At 53.3% G+C, this 17,047-nt stretch overlaps 2 protein-coding genes across 28 annotated transcripts; both read right to left on the reverse strand.

Annotated features, from left to right (window-relative positions):
- Nucleotides 1-4,888: 4,888 nt before the first annotated feature.
- LOC116436547 (proline-rich protein 9-like) lies at nt 4,889-7,231 on the reverse strand. The gene is made up of 2 exons (XM_032093762.1): nt 7,125-7,231; nt 4,889-5,767 (listed from the first exon to the last, which is right to left on the reverse strand). Exon 2 carries the CDS (start codon nt 5,721-5,723, stop codon nt 5,244-5,246), a length of 480 nt encoding a protein of 159 aa, XP_031949653.1. The 5' UTR covers nt 5,724-5,767; nt 7,125-7,231; the 3' UTR covers nt 4,889-5,243.
- A 4,951-nt stretch (nt 7,232-12,182) lies between these two features.
- LOC116436535 (zonadhesin-like) lies at nt 12,183-16,840 on the reverse strand. Of its 27 annotated transcripts, none has more exons than XM_032093746.1 (5): nt 16,814-16,838; nt 15,300-16,010; nt 14,223-15,164; nt 13,881-13,925; nt 12,183-13,790 (listed from the first exon to the last, which is right to left on the reverse strand). In XM_032093746.1, the coding sequence occupies exons 2-5, from the start codon at nt 15,987-15,989 to the stop codon at nt 12,246-12,248; spliced, it is 3,222 nt and encodes a 1,073-aa protein (XP_031949637.1). In that variant the 5' UTR covers nt 15,990-16,010; nt 16,814-16,838; the 3' UTR covers nt 12,183-12,245. The 27 variants fall into 27 exon arrangements, with proteins under 27 accessions (XP_031949637.1, XP_031949630.1, XP_031949640.1 ...); XM_032093739.1 differs by having other exon boundaries at nt 12,183-13,610; nt 13,746-13,790; nt 13,836-15,164; XM_032093749.1 differs by having other exon boundaries at nt 12,183-13,262; nt 13,869-15,164; nt 16,814-16,840.
- Nucleotides 16,841-17,047: the final 207 nt, after the last annotated feature.

Here is a 17,047-nt window from a genome sequence, read left to right on the forward strand (position 1 = left end):
GGATTTTTATACCAGGTTTTGGGGATTTTTATGCCAAGTTCTGGAGATTTTTGTTCCAAGTTTGGGGATTTTTATAACAAATTGTGGGGATTTTTATTCAAATTGGTGGGGATTTCTATGCCAAGTTTTGGGGATTTTTATGCCAAGTTTTGGGGATTTTTATATCAAACTGTGGGGGGATTTATTCAAAGTTGTGGGGATTCCTATGCCAAGTTTTGGGGATTTTTATGCCAAGTTGTGGGAATTTTTATACCAAATTGTGGGGGTTTTAACACCAATTTTACGGGGGTTTTGTACCAAGGTTTGGCAATTTTTATACTAAATCGCGGGGAGTTTTATGCCAAGTTTTGAGGATTTTTGTACCAAGTTTGGGGAATTTTTATACCAAGTTGTGGGGATTTTTAATGGCTTCTCCTGAGCAAGAAACAGCTTCTGTTCAATGTTACAAAATTCCAGAGGTTCTTTTCCTCTCTAAATCCACGGACGGGCCGTGCCTGGTGTTTGTGTGTGTTTCAAGTTGATTTTTGGGGGGGGAAAACAAAAGAGAAAGAGAAGCAAAGACGGGAATAAAGCGACAACAAAACCATCAGGAAGCAGCCACGAGGTCATTCCATCATTTTATTGCACCACATCCCAAACCGAATTCGGAATTAAAGCAGCCCCACGATTTCTTTTTTATTCTTATTGCTGTTATTTGAACTTAATTGACCGCGTCTCGTTATGAGGCAATTTCTGCTGGCAAGCAAAGGAGGCGGCTGCACGTTCCCGGGAGCCAGGAGAGGTGGGAAAAGCAGCGTTTGGGATTCGGGATCGGCATCTTGGAGGGTTCTACTTCTGCTTGGGGCACTGCTGCTGCTGCTGGGGGAGGCTCTTCACGCCGGCCTTGGCCTGGCCTTTGGGGGCCTGGCTTTGCTGCACCCCCTTGGCAACGGCCCCACACTTCTCCTGGCACTGGGGAGGGATCTGCTGCTGCTGCTTCTGCTGCTGGGACATCCTGGAAAAGCCCTGGAATTGAAAAGCAGGGAGAGAATGGAGCCATTTTTAAGCCCGGCCTAAATTCGCTGTTTTGGGGTGTGGAGGTTTCAGGCGGTGCCTCAGCTTCGAGATCGACACAATTTAATCCTGGAGCCAAACCAGGCAGCTCCTGGGATTAAACCTCTGAGGACGCCGCAGTTCAGCCCCGATTTTGGGGAGTTCCGTTTCCTGCCCCTTATTGGGGTTTTTTTGGATCCCATCCCATTCCCTACGGGATCGGCCGCTCTGTGAGGGATCAGGGAACAACTGTGCCTAAAACGAGGACCAGAGGCCAGTTAGACCCAGCCTAACAGAGCCAGGAAAAGGCTGCAGAGCTGAGGAGAAGACAAATGGCATGAGGGGTTTTCCTTCCTCCCCTCTGCTCACGTTTTCCTGGAATTTCGACTTTAAAAAGCCCGGGAAAAAAACAAAAAAAGCAGATTTGGAGGAAAACAGAGCTCAAGGAGAAGCTCGAAGAAAAGCAGGAGAAGAGGAGCAGAAAACTGGAAAAGTCTCAGGACTGGGAGTTTTGACAGGGAAAAATCCTTTGATACCAATCCCAGTATTTGATACCAATCCCAATATTTGATAATATTCCCAATATTTGATACCAATCCCAATATTTGATAATACTCCCAATATTTGATATTCCCAATATTTGATACCAATCCCAATATTTGATAATATTCCCAGTATTTGATAATATTCCCAATATTTGATAATATTCCCAATATTTGATACCAGTTTTTGGAACCACCACGTCCCTGCCCAGCTCCTTGAGACCCCCAGAGCAGGAGCCACACCCAGGGCCATGAAATTTGGGTGGATTGAGGATTTTATCTGGGGAATCGGAACCGGGATCCCCGGAAATCCAGGAGGCAGCAGAACCCTGTGCCCATGGATTCCAACCTTTGGTTATCCACGGGATTCTCACCAGTTCGGGAAAAGTTATCTCGGGGTTCCTCTCCAAAGAGTCCCAAACCACCATCCAGAGCCTCAGAAATTCCCAAAATTCCTTGATGTGCTTTTTCCCCCCGTGCAAGCAGAATTTTCGAGGAGACAACTCAAGATTGGGCAAGAAAAGGGCGAAAAATCCCATTTTTTTTTTTTTTTCCCCCGACGCCAGGGCACCAAAATCCCTCACCCTGGCAGCGAAAGGGGCAGGGAAGGACTCACCTGGCGCGTCCTGCTCGAGGAGGGAGGCAAGGAGAAGCCGCTGCAGGTGTGGAGCTTCCCGAAGGAGAGGCTTTTATATCCCTGTGGGGGAGCTGATGACTCCAGCCTAAACTCGGTGACCAGAATCTTTCACAACCAGAACCAGCTGCGCTCCCACCCCCTGGACCTCAGTCAAAGCCTGGGACAGATCCCTGCTCTCCCGGCTGCGGGGGGTTGGGTGTTTTTTCACGGAAGGCACACCCAGGGCTGCTCATCACGGGATAATTTATTAATAATTCGCCTCGTCCCCGTCCTGGGCAGAGATCCCACAAAGAACCGGGAGTTGGGACCACTCCCATCCGCTGGGGAATGAATTTTAGGGATCGCTTTGGTCTGAGTGGGGTTGGGAATCTCTCGCAGCTCCTGGGATCCCAGTTTTGAGCTTGGTGATTCTGGATTTTGCTGTTTCCCTTCTCTAATTCCCATCCCAAAAACGGGAATGAAACATTTTATTTTCCCAAGAAATCAGGACGATTTTCCCTGATTTTTCCTTGCACTTCCCCCAAGATTTTCCCTGATTTTTCCTTGCACTTCCCCCAAGATTTTCCCTGATTTTTCCTTCCACTTTCCTGCAGCTTTTCACTGAACAGCTTCATTTTTCATGGATTTCATCCCTTTTTTACCAACTCTGGGTTTAGTTCACTGAAGCTGCGGCAGAATTCCTTTTTTTTTTGCCTGGGGATGGATCCGTGCTGCAGGAGAATTTTGATCCCCTGGGAATTTTTCCAAGGAAGGAAAAGAGGAAAAGGCCCTGTGGGGTCACAGCTTTGGGAATTACAGCCCTGTCCCGTTCAGGAATGTGGGAGAGGTGGAAAAATCCAGAATCCCAGAATTGCTGAGGTTGGAAAAGATCTCCAAGGTCATGGAGTCCAACCTTTGGCCAATCCCCACCTGAGCATCGTGTTCCCTTCTCCAGCCACATCCTGCTCTTTCCACAGGAAAATTCCCAACAATTCCTGGCTGTTGTTCCCAAAAATCTCTGGGGTTTTTTCCCAAAAATCTCTGGCTGTTCTTCCCAAAAATCTCTGGCTTTTTTTCCCCAAAATTCCTGGCTGTTCTTCCCAAAAATCTCGGGCTGTTTTTCCCAACAATCCCTGGCTGCTCTTCCCAACAGCCCTTGTGTGTCTCCATCGTTATCCAGCTGTTGGTGTCGGATCATCCACATCACCCCCTGATTTTCCAGGCTCCTCCACCTCGGCCCTGATTAAATATCCCTAATTTATTGCAAATATCCTGGGAATTCCAGCAATTCCCGGCGCTGACCACAGCTGCATTGGAGAGCCGTGTGTCAACACCTTTTCCTCCTGGCGCAGGAAGCGGCGGGAGCACAGCAGGTCCCTCCTGCCACTTCCTCTGGATTTTCCAGGTGCTTCCAGGATCCCCGTTCCCAGGGAGAGCAGGGGAAATTCCAGGTGATGGATCGGGATGAAGGGGCTCCAAAATCAGGTGACTCATGGATCGCAGGAGCTCCACGTGGTTCCTGACTTAAACCTTTGCCAGGCCTTCACGAGGCCACAGAAGTGGCACCGCAGAGCTTGGATCCCCAAAGGTTTGGGTTCCTCGGGAGGAATTCGAGATGCAAATTCCTCCGTTCCCCATTGTTTTCCTGGGAATATCCAGTCCAGGTGTGTTCAAGTGCAGGGGTTGGTTTTTTCCCACGATTCCTGACTAAAAGCCTTTTTCCCCCATTTCCTTGCTGTCACCTTTTCCACGCCCCCATGAGGACACAAAAGTGGCATCTCCCAGGCACTCCTGAGGCACAGCTTGGATCCCCAAAGGTTTGGGTTCCTCGGGAGGAACCCGAGGCGCAAATTCCTCATTTCCCCATCGTTTTCCCGGGAATTTCCGCTCCTGCTCTCCGCAGGCGAGCTCAGGTGTTTGCCTTCCCCATTCTTTGCCTCCCCTGATCCCCGTCTGAGGGTGTCACCTCCCGGTGTCACCTCCTGGTGTCGACAGCAAGGGACACAAAGAGGAACCTGCTCCTCGCCTCCCCACCTGCACATTACAAAGGCGATTTGGAAACAACGTTGGCACACACCTGAGCATAAAGATCTCCCTTTTCTTCTCCAGATTAGATGCTCCCCACCCTTCCCATAATGAGGGGGTAGGTGGGGAGCAATTTCAGCATTCCCAGACATGGAAATGGGGCGGCCAGAACGGAGCCAGAGATGAAGAAAGCCACAGGTGCAAGCTGGGACACAGCGGGAGCTTTATCACAGAAATTTGGGGGGGGTTTTATGGGTTTAACTCCCTCCAGACAACGGGGTCGCCTTCAGCTTCAAATTTATCCCAAATAAAGATGTATTTGTATTTATTTAAAATGTTATTGTGCTTTTCAGATGTTCAATTCCTTCTGCATTAATTTAAGGCTTTCTTCCACTTAAATTCACCTTTTAATGGTTTCTAGGATTTGCCTCCAAAATCCCAGGCTGTGAAGACCAAAATTCTGCCTGAAAACCAAACTTCTATCAATATTTTCAGAGGTGTCTCAGAATAGAATTGACCAATGATGATTTCCTTCTAGAATTGCTCCGTATCAAAATCCTTTTTACTTCAGGCACAAAACCTTCCCCAACCACTTTTGCAAATGGAATTTAAGGAAGATATTTTGGGGTCTGAAGACGTGGAAAAGGGGAGAAGAAAGACAAAAGACACCTGGTGCCATCGATGGTCAATTTTTATTGCTGCATAGAGAATTTACAAGACGGGGAAGAGACAAGAGGAAAAGGGAAGAGGAAAAGCGTCGACGTCTTCCACCACCAGCTGCTGACAGCACTTCCCGAGATTCCCAACGTTAAAATATCGGGAATGCCCACGGAAAAACGCCGGCGCAGCAGGAGAAGAAGTGAAAACACAGGAAACACTCAGAGAGAAAACATTTTCCAAGGCGAAGAAAACGTGGGGTAATCACAAGAGGTCTCGTTGCGTTGCCGATGCGTCCGCGCCGTGTTTTCCATCCCGGACCCGGCGGATTCGACCCTTCACGGGTCACCGGGGTCAGGCCCGGATCGGGATCAGCAGGGGCGGGAGCAGGCGGGCTCCAGGCACACGGCCTCGCACGACTCCACGCACTTGGTGCTGCACTCCTCGGTCTGGCACTGCTCCACGCACTTGGTGACGCACTGGGGGGCACAGGGCTCCGGGCACTGGGCGGGGCACTGCGGGGCGCAGACGTCCACGCACTGCGGGGCGCAGACCTCGACGCACTGGGTGGCACAGGGCTTGGCGCAGACGTCCACGCACTGCGGGGCGCAGACATCCACGCATTGCGGGGCGCAGACGTCCACGCATTGCGGGGCGCAGCTGGTGGCGCACTGGGTGGCACAGGGCTCCACGCACTGGGTGGCACAGCTGGTGGCACAGCTGGTGGCGCAGGGGGCCTGGCAGACCTCGACGCACTTCGTGGCGCAGGGCTCCACGCACTTGCCGCACTTCTGCAGGCAGATGGGCGGCGGCAGGCAGGGCTGCTTGCACTGCTCGTAGTAGTACGACATCCTGGGGAGGCGCTGGGGCAGCGGGGAAGAGCTGGGAGAAGAAGCTGGGAAAAGACAAAAAAACAATCACGGGTGTTGGTGGGTGGTGATCGAGGCGCCGTTCGCGCCGTGAGGGCTCGGGGGGTTTGGTGTTCGGCGGAGGGAAGGAATGTTGGGAAAATCTGCTGGCGTCAAGGATTTCTGGATTCTGGAGTTGGAAGGGACCCACAAGGATCCTCGAGTCCAGCTCTTCAGGGAGCGGCGCCTACAGGGATCAAAGGCATGAGCTCGGTGTTGGGAGCACCGTGGGCTGGGCTGATCCCAGGGTGTTGATGGAATTAATGGTGCCAGAGGATCCCTTCCTTCATTGGGAGCCTCAAGCCATAAATCCTGAATTTTATGGGATTGCCCAGAGTTAAACTTTTTGGAAGCCATAACACGAAAATTCCTTATTTCCTTATTTTCTCAGCTGTTCCGGGGCTTATCTCTTCCTTATCAGATCCTCACACCCACCAGGACATGTCCCCCATGCTGGGAATTCCCAACCACAAAGCCCAGAGGCCACAGATCCCACCATGGAATCATGGAATGGTTTGGGCTGGGAGGGATCTTCAAGATCATCTCGTTCCAACCCACTGCCACCAGACCAAGCTGCTCCAAGACCTGTCCAACCTGGCCTTGGACACTTTCAGGGATGGGGAATCCATGGAATAACCTGGGCCAGGGCCTCACCGCCCTCACAGTTTCTTCCCAATATCCAATCTAAATTTCCCATATTTTACTCTCAATTCTTTCTCCTGTGTCCTGTCCCTGCAGTTCCTGAGGAAAAATCCCTCTCCAGCTTCCCTGGAGCCCCTGCAGATCGTGGATCTGAGGTCTCCACAGGCTGAACATTCCCAGCTCTCCCATCCTGAAGATCCTCGGGATCCTGGGACGTCACCGGAGTTGTCCCAGAATTAATGGGGCTCATCCTTCCACGGGGGAAGGGTTGGCCCAGAGGCTGCAGCTCCCATCTCCAGCTCATTTCCTCCTCTTGCCTTCTCCCAGAGGTCTCCCCTGGCTTTGCCCGCAGGAATCCTGCAGCTCCCTCCTTCTGGATAAACCTTCCTCCCACCCATCCGGTTTGAAGTCCCAGGAGCTCCTCCGTGGCATCCATTAATTTATTTCATTCCCAGCCTTAATGAGACAGGAACAAATTAACCAGGACGGAACAGGAGGGAGGAGAAGAGGCAGCCACAGTTCTGGAGGAGGTGACTTTTCCAAGCTGCTCCAGGCAGAGCCGACTCTAAATAAAATCCCCAATTCCAGGACAAATCCCAGAAGAGAAGCACGGGAGCCAAGCTCTCCCGTGACGAGGAATGAACTCTTTTTTCCACAAGATATCCTGATAAAGATTCCCTGATCAAGCCAAGGAGGACTTACCGGGTCACCGGTCCTGGCGAGCGACGGAGAAGCCAAAGGAACTGGCGGGAGCCTCCAAATCCAAACCTTTTATACCACCGGAGTGGCGTCAGCTCCGGAAATGCGGGAGCCCAGGGGGATGGACAACTGACCACAAACTGCCCCAGCAGGCTCCACCTCCACATGCTTGGCATGTTTGTTTGCATCCTAATTTTTGGTGGAAGCCCTCTTCCAGGAAAGCAGGTGATGCTGAGTCGGCCCCGCTCCCATCCCGGTCATGCGGTTCCCAATGGGAATGGCGGAGTCATCACAAAAAAAAAAAAAAAAGAAACCCAGCAGGTGCTGAATTAATTGGTTTTCAGAAAGGGATTTAATGAGCTGGGATGTTTCCATGGCCTTATTTCCATAAATGTCGGGGTGATAGCTGGGGTTTTTCCAACGTGGGATGGCTGTTATTAGGGAAGATGGATAATTAATTGGATTTGCTATGAGAAATACCCCGTCCTAATTCTCATGGAAAGACACAACCAATCCTCCAGTGCTCCCACAAAAGCTTGAGGTCCCTGTTTTCCTGATAAATTAAATTACTTCATTCATCCAACCCGTTTCTCTCTGGGAATTAACACCGTCCGTGCTTGGGAATTCCAACGGGGACACGACTCCAGTTCCTTTGATGACATTTTCAAGCCATTCCAGGCTCATTTTAAAGACAATTTTCCCTCCCAGGCAAGTGCAGAAAGCTCCACTTTAAGTGGGATTTAGGCCCAGGATACAATTTTTATTGAAGTTTTGCCGATTATGGAAAATCCTTGTTTCTCCCAGATATTCCAATCCCAGAGGTGGGAACGTGACCATCACAGAAATGCTAAATAGGAAAAAAACCCCCAAACCCAAGGAAGCCAGCACGAGCAGCACGTCCTGTTTACACCCCAAAGCCGGAGTCTCCCAGAGAATTCCGGGCATCAGCACCGGCTCCTTCTCAGTGTTTACGCCGGGAATTCCAGCCGGAGCTGACGGATCTCCACGGTTTTTGCCACCTCATGGGTGGCTCATCTTTTCCACAGGCTCGGCTCCTCACGTGCAGCTTCTCCCCCTGCTCCGGAGGCTCCGCTGCCCTGGAGGCTTTTCCGAGGATAAATTGGGACTTGCCGAGCGTGGTTTGCTCGTCTTAAACACCTCCTTTGCCACGGGAGGAGAAACTGCACCCAGCAGACCTCGGATTTGGGAGCTGAATTTTTTGGCAGATGAATCCCTCCTCATTTTCTCCTCCTGGAGATGCTGGGAGTGGGAATTCATCCCCAGAGCAGCTTCCAACCCTTATCTTCCCGAGGAGTATCCCACATTCCGGTTGGAAGAGCTCCTCATTATCTCCTCAGGCTCCGGGCTCACCTCAAAACCATCTCTGAGAACCGGTCCTGCACCTCCCTTTCTACCCTGAGTTATTTTACATCCCGTTGTTACCTTTGATTAGAGAGAAACTGGGGCCTTCCAAAAGTGGGCATTTCGGGAGACGTAAATGGATCCGCGCTTCCAACACGTGGGAACGTCACGGGGTTGGATTGTTATCCCTAATTACTCTCATTTGGGAATCTCCATTACGTTTATGGGCAATTGGAGTCATTGGAGCCGTCACGTTGGTGTCGGTGAGTCAGGACCCCGCAGCCACGTCCTTTGGTGGCTCCCGTGACTCGTCCCAGAGCGGGTCGGGTGTTCCAGAGGGAATTCCATGAGGGCAGCGCCCCCCATTCCAAGTGTCCGGTCCCGTCTTGTGCTGAAAGGCCAAAGATTTTGCAGGATCTCAAAATTCCTGAGGTTGGGAAAGATCTCCCAGAGCATCGAGTCCAAGCTGTGCCTGGTCTCCACCTGGACACCCAGACCAACATCCCGGGATCCCTCGGACACCTCCAGGGATCCCTCGGACACCTCCAGGGATGGCCACTCCAAGCCTCCCTGGGCAGCCCCTCCCAAGGCCTGGCCACCCTTTCCAGGAGGGATTTTCCCAAATATCCACCCTGAGCCTCCCCTGGCACAGCTCGAGGCCGTTCCCTCTTGTGCTGGCCCCGTTCCCTGCGATCAGATCCCAAATCCCCCCTGGAAGAGCCCCAAATTCCCGCTGGATCCCCCTTTTCTCTGGGATGAGCCCCCCCAGCTCCCTCAGGACTCTCCTTCTCCTGCTGCTCCAGCCCCGCTCCCATCCCTGGCCCCGCTCCAGCTCCTCCAGGTCCCTCTTTCCAGGTCTGGAACGGGGTCGAGGTCCAACCCCTCCAATCCCATGCAGGATTCCCATTTTCCCGAGCAAGAAGAGGAATTTTTTTTCCTGTGTGTTTCTGAATGATTCCCGCAGAAATCAGGGATTCTCCCCATTTCCCTGCCCAAACCCTCCACACCTGGTCACAGTTAAACCTCCCGGGCCTTCATCAGACCCAACTTTCCTCTCTCCTCATTCCCGCAAGGTCCCGGGGAAGGTGGGAGGCTCCAAGCCCGAACCCAGGGCAGCTTCCAGGTGGCTCCAGGAATCCTGGAATTGCTGGGATGCCAGGAGGATGAGTGGAGGGGACAATTACGCCTCACATGGACACGAGCAGCTCCTTCAGTCCGTGCCCGAGGGACAATTTGGATCCAGCCGTGATATCATCGCTTCTGGGGCCCGGAGGAACCCAAATCCCACCGTCCCGGCCTCTTTTCCTGTTTACTCCGGAAGGTGAGCGCTCAGCGAAGAATGACAACGAGCACCCGAGTCATTAAATCTGGAAATTAAATCCGGGAAGGAGGAATTGGCTGCGGTTACGGGAAAAAAATTCCTCACCGCTTTTATCTCTTTGCCTTCGCGCTGCTGCAGGTGTTCGCTTGGATTGCCTCAAGTTTTCCAGGAAAAATCTCTGGATTTCCTCTGGAAATGTTCTTTTTTAATTTTAGTGGATAAAATTGTTTTGATCCCCAAGGGAATTTTAGAGCTGGGAGAATTCATCTGACAGAGGAACCAGGGGGATTCTACACCATTTTCTTACAGTGAGCAGCAATTTTCTGCCTGTTTTTAATCTCACGGGTGTAGAATAAACACCCGGGTGCTCAGGGAGGAAGAATTCCTGGGTTTTTTTTTTTTATTTTTCCTACAGCACCGCCTGGAAATGATGTTTCTGCTCTCTGCTGCTCGGAGGCGATTTCAAATCTGAATTTTATGCACACGTGAAGGATTAAATATCCTGCCAGCACCACACCAGAATGGAAAAATCTTATCCAAAAGCCATTTTGTTTTCCACCTATAATTTATTTCCCAGAATACTGGGGGCTTTGGGAGCGGGACCGAAAGAAATCGTTGCTTGCAGGGAATTTTAATGAATTCTAAAGGAATTTTGGAGTCAAATTCAACCCCACAGAGAGCTTTTGTGCCCCAGCCTGCTGGGAGAGGAGGAACCGGAGGAGCTGCGAGGGCGGAGCTCGCAGGTTGTCACCGACCTCGGGGGCATCTCCAGAGGAGCCGGTGGCTGCTCCCAGACGGTCCCGCCCCGTCTGCCGCCGCCCCCGCTCCTCCCGCCCGCATTCCAAGCGGGATTTGCTCCAACAAACCCTCCCCGGGCCCGGCTCCCCGCTGGAAACCCGCGGAGCGCAGCCCTGGGAGTCCCCGGGGCCCGGCCGGAGTCCCGCGTGAAGGATTTGGGGATTTGGGGATTTGGGGATTTGGGGCTGAGGAGGGAGCGATGGGAGCTCTGGGGGAGCGCTTGGAAAAGTCCCCGGTTTTGGGGTTTCCAGGTCTTTTTGCAGCCCGTGGGAATGAGCTGGGATGTCAGATATTGATCTGGGATGTCAGATATTGAGCTGGGATATCAGACATTGAGCTGGGATGTCAGACATTGATCTGGGATATCAGACATTGATCTGGGATATCAGACATTGAGCTGGGATGTCAGACATTGATCTGGGATATCAGATATTGATCTGGGATATCAGACATTGAGCTGGGATATCAGACATTGAGCTGGGATGTCAGACATTGATCTGGGATATCAGATATTGATCTGGGATATCAGACATTGAGCTGGGATATCAGATACTGATCTATCACACATTGATCTGGGATATCAGATATTGATCTGGGATGTCAGATATTGAGCTGGGATATCAGACATTGATCTGGGATATCAGATACTGATCTGGGATATCAGATATTGATCTGGGATGTCACACATTGATCTGGGATATCAGACATTGAGCTGGGATATCAGACATTGATCTGGGATGTCAGATACTGAGCTGGGATGTCAGACATTGATCTGGGATATCAGATATTGATCTGGGATGTCAGATATTGATCTGGGGTATCAGACATTGATCTGGGAATCAGATATTGATCTGGGATATCAGATATTGAGCTGGGATATCAGACATGGATCTGGGATATCAGATATTGATCTGGGATGTCAGATATTGATCTGGGATATCAGACATTGAGCTGGGATATCAGGCCAGTGGCAGGATTGAAGCAATGGCTGGAGCTGCGCCAGGGGCTGGGAATTGGGGTGGATTTTGGGAAAAGGTTCTTCCCACCGGAGTGTGGGAGTGCTGAGCAAGCTCCCCAGGGAACGGTCATGATCCCAAACCTGCCAGAGCTCCAGGACAACACTCCCAGGGACAGGGTGGGATTTTGGGGTGTCTTGGGCAGGGCCAGGAGTTGGGTTTGATGACCCCTGTGTGTCCTTTCCAGCTCAGGGCATTCCATGATTCCATCAGACCTTCCCAAGCATTCTCGGGGCTGCCACTTTACAAAAATCGGGATTTTAGGGAAGAAATTAAAAGGATAAAGGGCGAGAAGTGAAGGAGATGCACGAGGCCAATGCCAAGATCGTTTCTTTTATTACTTCAGACATGGAAAGGAAAAGATCACAAGGAAGAACAAAGAGGGAAATTCCTCTCTCCACACTTCCAGTGCGAGGAGGAACTGCGGAATCTTTCTCCCAGGGAACATTCCCGGGGGCACAAAATCGCTCGGTTGCATCCCGCGAGGAAAGGCGCTTTCTTGAGGTAAAACCAGCAGGAACGGTGCAGAACACAAGGAAAAAAAGAGGATTTACTCTTCCTTTGGAGATTCCACAGGGAAACCCCCACAGGGAGCGGGGCCTCCTTAGGATCCCACCCCGGAGCCCCTCAGGGAGCCCAGAATTTCGGGCAGCGGACACCGGCGCAGGAAACGGAGCAGCGCTGGCCACACACCGGGCAGGTCTGGGTGACACAGGTGGTGGGACAGGAGTCCGCACACCTGGTGACAGCCTGGACACCCCCGCGGCACTGCGGGGCACAGGGGGTGGCACAGCAGGGATCCGCGCACGGAGGGGCACAGCTGGGGACGCAGCAGGGGGGTTGGCAGGTGGTGGCACAGGTGGTCACTCCCTGGCAGCTGGGGGCTTGGCACGAGGTCACTCCCTGGCAGCAGGGGTCTTGGCACGTGGTGGTGCAGGTGGTCACTCCCTGGCAGCAGGGGTCTTGGCACGTGGTGGTGCAGGTGGTCACTCCCTGGCAGCAGGGGTCTTGGCACGTGGTGGTGCACGTGGTCACTCCCTGGCAGCAGGGGTCTTGGCACGTGGTCACTCCCTGGCAGCAGGGGGCTTGGCACGTGGTGGTGCATGTGGTCACTCCCTGGCAGCAGGGGTCTTGGCACGTGGTCACTCCCTGGCAGCAGGGGTCTTGGCACGAGGTCACTCCCTGGCAGCAGGGGACTTGGCACGTGGTGGTGCAGGTGGTCACTCCCTGGCAGCAGGGATCCACACATCTGGTGGCACATCTGGTGGCACAACACGGATCTTGGCACGTGGTGACGCACTTTGTCACCTCCTGGCAGCAGGGATCCACACACCTGGTGGTGCACTTGGTCACCTCCTGGCAGCATGGGTCAACACATCTGGTGGCACATCTGGTGGCACAACACGGATCTTGGCACGTGGTGACGCACTTTGTCACCTCCTGGCAGCAGGGATCCACACACCTGGTGGTGCACTTGGTCACCTCCTGGCAGCAGGGATCTTGGCACGTGCTGATGCGCTTGGTCACTCCCTGGCAACACGGATCCACACACCTGGTGGCACATCTGGTGACACAGCAGGGATTCTGGCACGTGGTGACACACTTGGTGACTTCCTGACAACACGGATCCACACACGTGGTGACCTCCTGGCAGCAGGGATCCACACATCTGGTGGTACATTTGGTGACCTCCTGGCAGCAGGGATCCACACATCTGGTGGTACATTTGGTGACCTCCTGGCAGCAGGGATCCACACATCTGGTGGTACATTTGGTGACCTCCTGGCAGCAGGGATCCACACATCTGGTGGTACATTTGGTGACCTCCTGGCAGCAGGGATCCACACATCTGGTGGTACATTTGGTGACCTCCTGGCAGCAGGGATCCTGGCACGTGGTGACACACTTGGTGACTTCCTGACAACACGGATCCACACACGTGGTGACTTCCCGGCAGCAGGGATCGACACATCTGGTTCTGCACTTGGTGACCTCCTGACAACACGGATCCGCACACTTGGTGATGCACTTGGTGACCTCCCGGCAGCAGGGGTCTTGGCATGTGGTGACACACTTGGTCACTTCCTGACAACATGGATCCACATACTTGGTGACACACTTGGTGACCTCCCGACAGCAGGGATCAACACATCTGGTTCTGCACTTGGTGACCTCCCTGCAGCAGGGATCCACACATCTGGTGGTACATTTGGTGACCTCCCGGCAGCAGGGATCCTGGCACATGGTGACACACTTGGTGACCTCCCGACAACATGGATCCACACACGTGGTGATGCACTTGGTGACCTCTTGACAACAGGGATCCACACACCTGGTCACACAACGCGGGTCTTGGCACGTGGCGGAGCACTTGGACACTTTCTTGTAACACGGATCCACACACCTGGTGCTGCACTTGGTCCCCTTCTTGGAACAGGGATCTCCACATCTGGTGCTGGACTTGGCCCCTTTCCTGCACCACGGAATCACCCACGGGCTGCTCCACTTGGTCACTTTCTTGCAGCAGGGGTCGTAACACGGCGTGAGGCACTTGGCGGCTTTCTTGCCACACGGATTCACACAGACGGTCGTGTACTTGGTCACCTCCTGACAGCACGGATCCACACACGTGGTGACATACTTGGTCACCTCCTGACAGCACGGATCCACACACGTGGTGACACGCTTGGTCACCTCCTGACAGCACGGATCCACACACGTGGTGACACGCTTGGTCACCTCCTGACAGCACGGATCCACACACGTGGTGACACACTTGGTCACCTCCTGACAGCACGGATCCACACACGTGGTGACACACTTGGTCACCTCCTGACAGCACGGATCCACACACGTGGTGACACACTTGGTCACCTCCTGACAGCATGGATCCACACACGTGGTGACACGCTTGGTCACCTCCTGACAGCACGGATCCACACACGTGGTGCACGTGGTCACTTCCTTGCAGCAGGGATCTTGGCATGTGGTGGAGCACTTGGTGACCTCCTTACAACATGGATCCACACACGTGGTCGAGCACTTGGTGACCTCCTTGCAGCACGGGTCCACACACGTGGTGGTGCACGTGGTCACTTCCTTGCAGCAGGGATCTTGACATGTGGTGACACACTTGGTGACCTCCTTGCAGCACGGGTCCACACATGTTGTGGTGCACTTGGTGACTTCCTTACAACATGGATCCACACACGTGGTGGTGCACTTGGTGACCTCCTTGCAGCACGGGTCCACACATGTGGTGACGCACTTGGTGACCTCCTTACAACATGGATCCACACACGTGGTGGTGCACTTGGTGACCTCTTTACAACAGGGATCAACACATGTCCTGGTGCACGTGGTCACTTCCTTGCAGCAGGGATCTTGGCATGTGGTGACACACTTGGTGACCTCCTTACAACATGGATCCACACACGTGGTGGTGCACTTGGTGACCTCTTTACAACAGGGATCAACACATGTCCTGGTGCACGTGGTCACTTCCTTGCAGCAGGGATCTTGGCATGTGGTGACACACTTGGTGACCTCCTTACAACATGGATCCACACACGTGGTGGTGCACTTGGTGACCTCTTTACAACAGGGATCAACACATGTCCTGGTGCACGTGGTCACTTCCTTGCAGCAGGGATCTTGGCATGTGGTGACACACTTGGTGACCTCCTGGCAGCAGGGATCAACACATGTTGTGGTGCACTTGGTCACCTCCTGGCAACAGGGGTCCGCACACGTGGTGGTGCACTTGGTGACCTCTTGACAACACGGATCCTGGCACGTGGTGGTGCGCGTGGTAGTGCACGTGGTGGTGCACGTGGTGACTCCCTTACAACACGGATCTTGGCACGTGGTGACACATTTGGTGACCTCCTGGCAACATGGATCCACACACGTCGTGGTGCACTTGGTGACCTCCTGACCGCACAGATCTTGGCACGTGGTTGTGCGCTTGCTGACCTCCTGACCGCACGCATCCTGGCAGGTTGTGGAGCACTTGGCCACCTCCTGGCTGCAGGAACCCCGGCTCGTGGTGCTGCACTCGGTCACCCGGCAGCAGCAGCAGCAGGGGTTGCCACACGTGCCCCTGGCCACCCCCTGGCAGCGTGGGGGGACGCACGTGGCGGCCACGAGGCCGCACGGATCGGCACAGCCGGCGGCTGCGCCCAGGCCCCCCAGGCTGACGTAGGTGGTGGTGCCGGGGTAGCAGCCGGGGCTCACGCGTGGAGGGAGGCACTGGAAGCTGCCGCCGGTGCCGCAGGGATCCAGGCTGGACCTCACGGGGAAGCTTCTCACCAGGACGGCGGGAGGGGGGATGCAGATCTGGCTCAGCGGGCAACCGGTCGGGCGGCGCATTTTTGGGGGGAAGGGGGGAGGCTGGAAAGAGGGATAAAATTGAAAAGGTGTGAAAACCCAGACATTCCAGGCTGTTTTATACACAAAATTAAATTAGTCTTTTTCCACAGAACCCCGAACCAGGAAAACAGCCGTGGCGAGGAAGTGACTCCACATGGAAGCATTTCAGGCAAATTTGTGGCTATTTTCAACCAACTTCCTCTGAAAACAGGAAGGAAAAATTATTTGGGCTCCTTTAGGTTTCCTGGAGGGTCTGAAGCCTCCACCTGCCCACAGCTCCCCTCAGTTTGGGATGGATCTTTGCCAATCCTTCTCTAATTTCACCCAAAAAGGCTTCAGCTTGCCCTGCCCTCATCCAGAGGACACCAGTGGAGGCTCCGTGCTGGAAAACCTCCCCAAGGAAAGGCTCTGCCGCGGTTGCTTTTCCCACAAAATCCGCCCGGCTCTTCCCACCCAGGTTTTTCCTTCCAGGCACGGCCTTCCCTGGCAGCCTGAAAGTCTCCACTCCTTATCTCCCCTCCCACTTCTCCCCTTTGAAGTCCCAACCTGGGACTTTTGATCTCTCCCAATGCCAACAATTCCCTGGGTGAAACAGGGGAGCAAAGTCAGTGAGGAGAGAGAGAATTTGGTCCTCCTTGATGGAGAAAGAGCAAAACCCACAGCAAATAAACCCCAGAGAAGACGGAACTAAAACTTGGGGAATCCCAACCCCGAATCTCCCCACGCAGAAGCACTTTAAAGTCTCTGAATTTGCTTCTGCAAGGCTTCAAAATGAAATAAACCCAACCACGAGGTGACTTCCCGGGAAACCGAGCCGGACTTACCCAATTCTCCACCAGCAAGCACCAAATGAAACCAGAAATGGCTTGAGGAGCAGGACAATAGGAATCCTTTTATAGGATTTCGGAGTCGGTGGCTCCGGAAGTGAGACACCTCAGGGGTATGGAAATCAAATATTTAATAATCCAGACCTGCTCCACTCCAATCCTTCAATTACTTCGCTCGCCATTATAATTTTTAATGTCGCCGAGGTGGGACATGAGACTCTATGACTACGA

This window comes from Corvus moneduloides, chromosome 29 (genome assembly GCF_009650955.1).
Source record: "Corvus moneduloides isolate bCorMon1 chromosome 29, bCorMon1.pri, whole genome shotgun sequence".
NCBI classification, from domain to species: Eukaryota; Metazoa; Chordata; class Aves; order Passeriformes; family Corvidae; genus Corvus; species Corvus moneduloides.

Coding starts and splice junctions, on each gene's coding strand:
- LOC116436547 (XM_032093762.1), bottom strand. CDS start 5,723: ATGTCGTACTACTACGAGCAGTGCAAGCAGCCCTGCCTGCCGCCGCCC.
- LOC116436535 (XM_032093723.1), bottom strand. CDS start 15,989: ATGCGCCGCCCGACCGGTTGCCCGCTGAGCCAGATCTGCATCCCCCCT. Junction 15,165..15,299: donor TTGATCCCTGCTGCCAGGAG/GTCACCAAGTGT, acceptor TGTTGTAAGGAG/GTCACCAAGTGTGTCACCAC.